At 23.6% G+C, this 10,485-nt stretch overlaps 1 protein-coding gene across 2 annotated transcripts in view; it reads left to right on the top strand.

The window, feature by feature from the left end:
• Positions 1-10,485, top strand: part of LOC117182153 (uncharacterized protein PB18E9.04c-like) — a 78,248-nt gene that overhangs the window by 5,820 nt on the left and 61,943 nt on the right. The window contains exon 2 of one of the 2 annotated variants that reach the window (XM_033375204.1): positions 3,853-4,036. The exons of the other annotated variant lie outside the window; for it this stretch is intronic. Coding sequence (XP_033231095.1) covers positions 4,034-4,036 — 3 coding nt within the window. The 5' untranslated portion in view covers positions 3,853-4,033. The remainder of the gene's footprint in view (positions 1-3,852; positions 4,037-10,485) is intronic. 2 annotated transcript variants of the gene reach the window in all.

Below are 10,485 nucleotides of genomic sequence, written 5' to 3' on the forward strand. Positions count from 1 at the left end.
AATCTCCTCTGCTTTTTCCTGCATATCACCGTTCACATAAATCCCCACTACCTTCCATTTCTCTCCTCCCATCATAGCCTCTTCTACTATTACTCCTTCTTTATGTTCATTACTGTCTTTTTTATCTTTCCCTGTTTTATTCTTCCTCTTTGCATTTTGCACTTGCCATTTGTAGCCACTTGGTAACCTTCCCCTTACTCTTTCCCATCCCTTTTCATCTAACCACGTCTCCATCATTATGACTAAATCCCATTGTGTCAAATTTCTCATAAACTCCTTATCCTTTCTCTCTAATCCTGCTATATTCCAGTAACAAATCTTCCATTCTTCCCTACTTTCGTTTCGCATCTTTTTTTCCTTCTTACTATTTCTTATTTTCCTATCTCCCGTTCCTTCCTCTTCTAGTTTCCCTGCACCTCATTTCTTACTATCTCTTCCCTTTCTTCATCCCAATCCCACCATACTCCATCTATCTGAATTCTCCCATACTTAACCCATGTTGTCTTTCCCTTTTTTCTTTTCTCTTCCGCTACTTTCCTTAATTTATACTGCATCTTCCTTTCTACCCATGTCAAATCATCCTCTATTCTCTCCGGACTACCATATAACAGCCTCTTCTTTGTCATCACCTCCCTCTTATGTTCCCATTTCTTTAGTTCCACCAGTACCATTATATCCCCTCTTCTCACTTCCCTTCCTATATTTCGCATTTCCTCTATGTTTAAAATTCATTTTTAAAATTGATCAGTTTGCCGAAAATTAATTTTTTTTAACGGAAAATTTAATTCTTTCATTTTAGGTTGAAAACTGATCGCTTCAATTATTTAAAAAATTTATTTATTTTGTTTCAAATTCAGTATTTGCTGAAAATCGTCTTTTTTACTAGGAAATTAATCTTCTTGGTTAAAAATTAATCTTTTTGTTTAAAAATTCAATTTTTCGATTGAAATTTCAACTATTGTTGTTAAGGATTCATAATTTTAATTGAAAATTCATCAGTTTGCGGAAAATTAATTTTTTCTAACTGAAAGTTTAATTATTTCATTTTTGGTTGAAAATTAATATTTTTGATAATTCTTCAGTTTAGAGGAAAATTAAATTTGTTTTAACTGAAAATTTAATTATTCCATTTATGGTTGAAAATTGATATTTTTTAGTTAAAAATTTAACTATTTCTTTGAAAATTTATTAATTTTCCTAATAATCGTATTTTTTTGTAAAAAATTAATCTTCTTGGTTAAAAATTCATCTTTTTGTTTAATATTTTATATTTTTGTTGAAAGTTCAACTATTATTGTTGAGAATTTATCATTTTAGTTGAAATTTCATCAGTTTGTGAAAAATTAATTTTTTCTTACTGAAAATTTAATTATTACATTTTATTTTCCAATTATTCAGTTCGGAGGAAAATTAATTTTTTCAACTGAAAATGTAATTATTTCATTTTTGGTCGAAAACGAATCCTTTTCGTTAAAAATTCATCTTTTTATTTAAATTAAAAAACAAAATTAAACTACGTATTCCATTTGAATATTTATAACTTTAGTTCAAAATTTATCAATTTTGTGTGAAATTAATTTTTTTAATTGTAAACTTAATTTTTGGTTCAAAATTTTCTTTTTTTTTACGTCAAAATTAAATTTTTTGGTTGAAAATTTGTCTTTTTTAGCTAAAAATTCAACTATTTGTTTAAAAATTCAGTAATTTTGCTGAAAATCGTTTTTTTTTGTTTGTACAAAATTAATCTTCTTAGTGAGAAATTCATCTTTTTGTTTAAAAATTAAATTTTTTAGTTACAATTTCAACTATTCTAATATTCATTTATTTTCTCAAAAATCGTTTCTTTTTTTGGGTAAAAAATTAATCTCCTTGGTTGGAAATTTATCTTTTTTATTTCAAATTCATCTTTTTGGTTGAAAATTCATCTGTTTGGTTTTATGATTTGGAGGATTTATAATTTTAGTTGAATATTCATTAGTTTATGAAAAATTAATTTTTTCTTACTGAAAATTTAATTATTGCATTTTATTTGATAATTCTTCAGTTTGGAGGAAAATTAATTTTTTTAACTGACAATTTAATTAATTTATTTTTGGTCGATAATTTATATTTTTAGTTAAAAACTCAACTACACATCACGTTAAAAATTCATTTATTTTGTTGAAGATCGTCTTTTGAACAAAATTTTTTTTTAATTTATCTTTCATCTATCTTTCCATTTGTGGATGAAAACTGATTGCTTTTAGTTTAAAATTCAACTATTTGGTTGAAAAATTTAACTGTTTTAGTTAAAAATTTCATTAATTTGGCTTAAAATCGTATATTTAAAAAAAAATTTTCTGCCAATTATTCCGTTTGGAGGTAAATCAATTTTTTCAACTAAAAATTTTATTTTTTGTTCAAAATTGATCTTTTTCAGTTAAAAATTAAATTATTTCTTCAAAAAATATTTACTTTGTTAAAAATCGTCTTTTTGGGTCGAAAATGAATTTTTTTCGTCAAAAATTCATCTTTTTATTTAAATTAAAAAACAAAATTTAACTACGTATTTCATTTAAAGATTAATAATTTTAGTTGAATATTCATCAGTTTGTGAAAAATTAATTGTTGGTAACTGAAAATTTAATTATTGAATTTTATTTACCAATTATTCAGTGAGGAGGAGAATTAATTTTTTTAACTGAAAATTTAGAAAAGCTCAACTACATATTACGTTAAAAATTCATTTATTTTGTTGAAAATCGCCTTTAAAAAAATTTTAATTCATCTTTGAAATTCATAAGTTGGTTGAAAATTAATTTTTTTAACTGAAAATTTTATTATTCCATTTATGGTTGAAAACTGATTGCTTTTAGTTTGAAATTCATCTATTTGGTTGAAAAATTGACCTTTTTTAGTTGTAAATGAATTTTTTTTGGGTCGAAAATGAATATTTTTCGTTCAAAATTCATCTTTTTATTTGCATTTGAAAAAAATTAAACTACGTATTCCATTTGAAGATTTATAATTTTAATTGAAAATTTATCATTTTAGTGCGAAAATTGATTTTTTCAATTGTAAATTTAACAATTTCATTTTTGGTTCCAAATGTTCTTTTTTTTAGTTGAAAATCTAATTTTTGGTTGAAATTTTGTCTTTTTTAGCTGAAAATTCAACTATTTGATTAAAAATTAGATTTTTTGGTTAAAAATTCAACTATTCTAGTTGAAGATTCATAATTTTAGTTAAAAATTCATCCATTTTGTGGAAAATTAATTTTTCGAACTGATAATTTAATTATTCTATTTATGCTTGACAACTAATTGCTTTTAGTTTAAAATTCAACTATTTGGTTGAAAATTGACCTTTTTTAGTTGAAAATTTCTTTAAAATTTCAATAATCTGACTTAAAATCTTATTTTTTTACAAAAAATATTGTTTTTCTTGTAAATTCGACTATTTGGTTAAAAATGTACCTTTTGTGTTAAAATAGAAATATTTCCACTTGAAAAATAAGGAATTAAAACCCCTTAAACATTTATTCAACATAATCAGCCTCATTAATTTTACCCAAATACGCCCCGAATTTCATAAATAAAACATAAATAAAATAAAAATGTGTTTGATTTATTAATAAAATTCATCCAAATCCAGTGAAATATACAGAAAAAGTGAGGGAAAAACATGAAAAAAATGTGAAAATTCTCTCTTAATTCTCGGTTCCGGTAACATTCTCGAGAAGATGCCCGATTTGAATCTGCCGAGAATTTGCGAAGTTTCGCGCGGTAGCTGGCACTCGGCGCAGCCAGGCGGCAGCTCTAGTGAGGCAGGCGGCCATCTTGTAAAAGTGTTCCCGTAGTGTGGTGTTTGCAGGTTTGGTAAGGAGACCAGGAGCTTCGACGGGGACTGGAAGTCCTTTTCGAGTCGTCGCAGCGGTCCTTACCAGTCCCTGGGGATCCACTGGGATCCAGGTGACCTTCCGCGAGGCCACAGGACCTTCCCCTCTTCTGACAAGACAGAAAAAGCCAATTCCGAGCGTTCGTTTCACTCGAAGATGGTGAGTACTTTGACAAACTCAAATCCCTTTAAACCATCAACTTCATCTGCTTCCTCATGTCAACCATTCCACTCACTTCATCTCAGCCGAGCTTTCTTCGCTCCTGCTGGCTTTCATTGATTTTTCAAAGAATTCCTCTCTTCCAAACGAATTATTCAAAGAAAATTGATAAAAAAAAACGAGAGTGACAATGAGTGTGAGGGTCGTCGTTCTCTGTCTTCTGTGTTAACCTAGATCGGGATCGCGAATCCTGTTTCCGATTTGGAATCATTGACTGGTCGGGGAGAAATTGGGACTTGTTGATTTCCGTGTCTAGTTTCCCTCGTGAGACAAATTAGTCATTTTTTTTTCGGTGTTTTCAGACTCGTTTCTTGATTTCGTGATTAACGATCAGAATTTAGAAGCTACATGTCAAAGTTTTCGTGCTTGTCGCCAGGGTCGAATATATAGAACACATCCTGTATGCAGTTTATGTTTTTTCTTTTGTTTCTTGTTTTGAATGGATTAGAAGTGTAGGAGGTCGTTTTGGATCATTGGATGAAAACTAATCGTGAATTTTGTGGATGACAGTTCATTTTAAGTACGAGAATGCAGCTCAAATTAAATTTAAATTCCTGATAATTTGCGATGATTTTGCAGATAGGTGAAGGTGAAAGGTTATGGGTACGATATTTTAGATACAGTTTCGTCGAATTTCTGTCCCACTTTTTAGGTTATGTACTTCGTTTCAGCTATAACTTTATTTAAATTTTGTGAACATTTTTTTATTCTTTTAAGAACTTTTAATAATAATATAAAATTGTAAATTCGTGTATTTTATTGAAAATTCGTTTTATTTTTGGTTAAACATTATTCTTTAACTGAAAATTTAACTATTCCATTTTTGAATAATAAATTACATTTTTTAGTTAAAAATTCTATTGAATGGTTGCAAGTTTATGTATTTTGTTACAAATTCCTTTTATTTTTTATGGAAAATTAATTTTTTTAACTTAAAACTTAACTTACATTTTTAGGAAATAAATTATATTTTTCAATTGAAAATTCAACATTTGGTTGAAAACTTTTTTTTTATTTAAAAATTCCAGTACTTAGTTGGAAATTCATGTATTGTATTGAAAATTCGTTTCATTTTGGGTTCAAAATTATTTTTCAACTTATTATTTAAATGTTCCACCTTTGGTTGAAAACTTATATTTTTTAGTTATTAAATTATATTTTTTAATTGCAAATTCGTTTCATTTTTAGTTGCCAATAAATTTTTTTAAACTGATTATTTAACTATTCCACTTTTGGTTGTAAAATAATATTTTTTAGATGAAAATTCAATTATTTACTTAAGAAATTTATTATTTTTATGAAAATTCGTTTTGTTTTTGTTTAAAAATCAATTTTTTAAACTGAAAATTTAACTGTTCCATTTTTTATTAAAAAATTATATTTTCGAGTTGAAAATTCACTTTTATGCTTAAAAATGTAATTTTTTTTGTTAAAAATTCGTTTTATTTTTGGTTGAAAATTAAGTTTCTTAACTGAAAATTTAACTATTCCTTTTTTTTTGGCTGAAAATCTATATTTTTTAGTTTAAAATTCAACATAGGTTAAAACTACTTTTTTTAAGTTGAAAATTGATGTATTTTCTTGAAAATAAGTTTTTATTTTTGGTTGAAAATTAAGATATTTAACTATTATACTTTTGGTTGAAAAATAACATTTTTTAGTTGAAAAGTATCAATTATTTACTTCAGAATTTAATTATTTTGCTAAAAATACGATTCATTTCTTGTTGCAATTTTATGTTTTTTTGAGGGAAATAAATTTTTTTTTTATTGAAAATTAAGTTATTTAACTATTAAACTTTTGGTGGAACCATTACATTTTTTAGTTGAAAAGTCAGTTATTTACTTCAGAATTTAATTATTTTGTTAAAAATACGATTCATTTTTTGTTAAAAATTAATGTTTTTAAGCAAAAAATACACTTCAATTTTTTATTGAAAAATTATATTTTTTTGTTAAAAAATCATTTCTGTGCTTCAGAATTCAGCTGTTTGGTTAAAAATGCGTTTTATTTTTTCTTAAAAGTTAGTTTTCGTAACTGAAAATTTAACAATCTAGTTTTTGTTAGAAATGTATCATTTTCAGTTTTAAATTTAACAATCAGTTGAAAATTTATTATTTTTTTAAGTTTAAAATTCTAATACTTGTTTAAAAATGCATGTATTATGTTGAAAATTCGTTTTATTTTTGTTTAAAAATTAATTTGTTTAAATAAATATTGAACTGTTCCATTTTTGGTTAAAAAATTATATTTACTAGTTGAAAATTCACTTTCATGCATTTTTTATTGAAAACTTATATTTATTAGTTGAAAATTCATTGATGTGCTTAAGAATTAAACTGTTTTATTAAAAATGCGTTTCATTTTTGGTTGAAAAATCATACTTTCGGGTTGCAAATGTACTTTTATGCTAAAAAAATCTAACTATTTTCATAAAAATTCGTTTCATTTTTGATTGAAAATTACTTTTCTTAACTGAAAATTTAACTATTTCTTTTTAGCTGAAAATTGACCGTTTTTAGTTATAAATTAAACTATTATGTGTTTTATGAAACTTTCTTTTTGTCAAAAATTTTAATACTTCACTGAAAATTTAATTCTTTTTTTTTATATTCAACTATTTTGTCAAAAATTAATATTATTTGGTTGAAAATTTAATCGCTTAATTAAAAGTTAAAGTATTTACTACGTTAAAATTAATTATATTGTTTAAAGATTAACTATTTTATTAAAAATAAAAAATGTTTGTTGAAAAAGTAGTTTTTTAACCTTAATTGGTGGATAACTGAACTATTTGGTTTGAAAAATTTGAAACTGCAAATTATATTATACCATTTTTTATTGAAAAATGATCGATTTTAGTTGAAAATTCAACTATTTAGATGAAAATACATGTATTTTGTTAAAAATTCGTCTTTCCTGGTAGAAAATTAATTTTCTTTGTGGAAAATTTCTTTTTGTAACTGAAAATTAAACTTAAATTTTTTACTGAAAATTGAACTTAAATTTTTTGCTGAAAATTGATCGTTTATAATTAGAAATTCAAGTAGTAGTTGGTTGAAAGTTAAAGTCCATTATTAAACATTCATTTTTTAATGAAAATTTATCATTTTATATAGAAATTCAATTTATATTGTTTTTATTAATAATTTAAATATTTAATTATTTTGTTGAAAACTCGACCTTTCCATTTTTTATTGAAGATCGCTTATTTTTAGTTGAAAATTCACGCATTTTGTTAAAAACGTGTGTGTCTTTTTTTGGTAGAAAATTAATCTGGTTGAGAAAAAATTAAACTCCTTTGTTAAAAATTTATTTGCTTACTTAAAGATTCATATCCTTCGACGAAAATTGTAATATTTTGTTAAAAATTCGTTTATTTTTCGTTGGGAATTTATTTTTTTGAACTGAAAATTGAACTATTACATGTTTGACTAAAAATTGTTTATAGTTAAACATTCAGTTAGTTGGTTGAAAGTTAAATTGCATTATACAAAATTAATTTTTTTATGAGGATTTAAAATTTTATACAGAAATTCACATGTTTTTTTTCAATTAGATTTTTTGGTTGGAAAATAGTTTTTTAATCTGTAAATGGCGGATAATTTAAATATTTTGTTGAAAATTAATTTTGCTACTGAAAATTCGACTTTTACATATTTCGTTGAAGATTGCTCGTTCTTAGTTTAAAATTCACGTGTTTTGCTAAAAAATTTGTCTTTTTTGGTAGAAATTTAATTTTCCTTATTAAAAATGTATTTTTTAAACTGAAAATCTAACTTGTTACATTTTTGGCTAAAAATTAATCGTTTATAGTTAAAAATTCAATTATTTGGTTGAAATTTAAACTTCATTATTAAAAATTCATTTTTTTAATAAAGTTTTATCATTTTAGATAGAAATTCACCTCTTTTTCTATTAAAAATTCATTTTATTACATTTTTTAACGAGAATTCATCTTTTCTAGCTAAAAATTCGACTTTTTGATTGAAAATTTATCTTTTTGCTTAGAAATTAAACTGCTTTATTGAAAATTAATTTTTTCTTGGTTGAAAATCGATTATTTTAATCGTTAATTTAAGTACTTATTCCATCATTCATGAAAAATTATATTTTTTAGTGAAAAGTTGAACTAAAGTTGCTTAAATATTCATCTTTTTAGTTAAAATTTGAACTACTTCGTTCAAGATTCATCTCTTGGTAGAAAATAATTTCTTTTTTGAATTAAAAAAAAATGTTTAAGAATTCCTCATTTTTAGTTGGATTTTTCAAATGTTCGATCTTGGTTCTTGCTTAAAAATTGGTCTTTTTTAATTGAAAATTGAACGGTTCGTTTTAAAATTCCCCGTTTATTTTAGTTAAAAATTGAACTGTTTGGTTTAAAATTCGTCTTTTTTAGTGAAAAATAAATAAGTTTGTTTGAAAGTTAATCTTCTGATTTAAAATTTAATATTTTTGGTTTTAAATTCAACTATCCGAATTAAAGATTCATAACTTTAATTAAAAATTTATTAATTTGTTTAAAAATTAATTTTTTTAACCGAAAATTTAACTTTTCTATTGTTGTTTTTTAGTGACAAATTCATTATTTTGTTTGAAAATTTATCTTCTGTAATAAAAATTAATCTGTTTTGTTAAAAATTTAAAATTTCGATTTAAAGATTCATAATTTTAATTAAAATTGTATCATCTTGGTTAAAAATTGATATTTTTCAGTTAAAAATGTAACTGTTTGCTTGAAGATTTGTCTTTTTTTAGTAAAAAAAAAATTAGTCATTTTGTTTAAAAATTAATATTCTTGTTTGAAGATTATTCTTTGTGTTAAAAAATTCAAGTATGCAGTTACATATTCATCATTTTACTTAAAAAATTATTCTTTTATTTGAAAATGAAACTACTTGGTTGAAAGTTAAATTCTTTTGTTAAAAATGCATCTTTCTGATTTAAAATTCAACTATTTTAGTTGAAGATCCATAATTTTAGTTAAAATTTCATCAGTTTGTAAATTCAAATTTTTTTCAAATACTTTTTTTGAGAGAAAAATTAATTTTATAACTGAAAATGTAAATTTTTTTGTTCAAAATTTGTCTTTTTGTTTAAAAATTAATCTTTTTGGTGGAAATATCATCTTTTAGTTTAAAAATTAAATTATTTCTGTTAAATATTCATCATTTATGTTGAAATTTAAAATTTTTGTAAGTAAAGATTCATTATTTTAGTTGGAAATTAATTTTTTTGGCTTATAATTTAATTACTCCAGTTGAAGATTCATAATTTTGTTTGAAAATGTTTTTTTGTTAAAAATTTACTATTTGGATTAAAAATTCATTGCTTTGGTTGCATGTTTTTGTTGGACAATTAATTTTTTCATCTGAGGATTAAATTTCTGTTTTTTGTTGAAAAGTGATATATTTTAGTTCAAAAGTGAACTACATATTTGTTTGAAAATTCAATTATTCTAGTTAAGTATTCATTATTTTATTTGGACATTCTTCTTTTTGCCTTAAAATTCAACTATTCCAGTTAATGATTCAAAATTGTAGCTGGATTTTTTTTTTTTGTAACAAATCAAACTTTTTGGTGGAAAGTTAAACTGCTTTATTAAAAATGTATATTTCTGGTTTAATATAACTTATTCCAGTTAAAGATTCAGCACTTTATTTGAACATTCATCATTTTCGTCCAAAATTCATTACTTTGTTTGCCATTTTTTTCGTGGAAAATCAATTTTTTAACTGGAAAGTGATATTTTTTAGTTTAAATTTTTAAATTTTCGTTGAAAATTTATTTATTTAGTTTGAAAAATTGTACTTTTTGGTAAAAAAAAATCTTTTTGGTTAAAAGTGCAATTATTCTAGTTAAATGTGGGTACTTTTTCTGCTAATTATTTAATTTTGCTTAAATATTTAAATCTTTTTAAATATATCCTTAAAATTAATTGACAAAAATCCAAGAATAATTTTAATTTTCCAGTTTTAAAATAAATATCGGTAAACTACAAAATAAAAAAATTCTAACTTTCATAAATTCTACAGATCGAAGGTTTAAAAAAATCCACGCTACAATTTTCAATGCTCTAATTGGAAGAATGAATCAACCAATTAAATTTTCTGTTAAATTATATAATTTTAAGCAATTTCAATGAAAAGGATTAAAACTTGATGGATTGCAATTTTTTTTTAATTGACACTTTTTAAGCTAGAAGTTAAAAATGATTAATTGTTCAGTTGTTATTTATTCATCAAAATTTGTTTTGAAACCTTGTTAAATATTTCTTTAAATTAAATAAACAAAGAAAAAGGGATGCGAAACTAAAGACATAAAAAACGGCGTGCTGAAAGGCGGATTCGAAATATGGTCAGGAGTAGACTGTGAATCACATGGTAAAC

The sequence above is a fragment of the Belonocnema kinseyi genome, chromosome 10, assembly GCF_010883055.1.
Source record: "Belonocnema kinseyi isolate 2016_QV_RU_SX_M_011 chromosome 10, B_treatae_v1, whole genome shotgun sequence".
NCBI lineage: Eukaryota > Metazoa > Arthropoda > Insecta > Hymenoptera > Cynipidae > Belonocnema > Belonocnema kinseyi.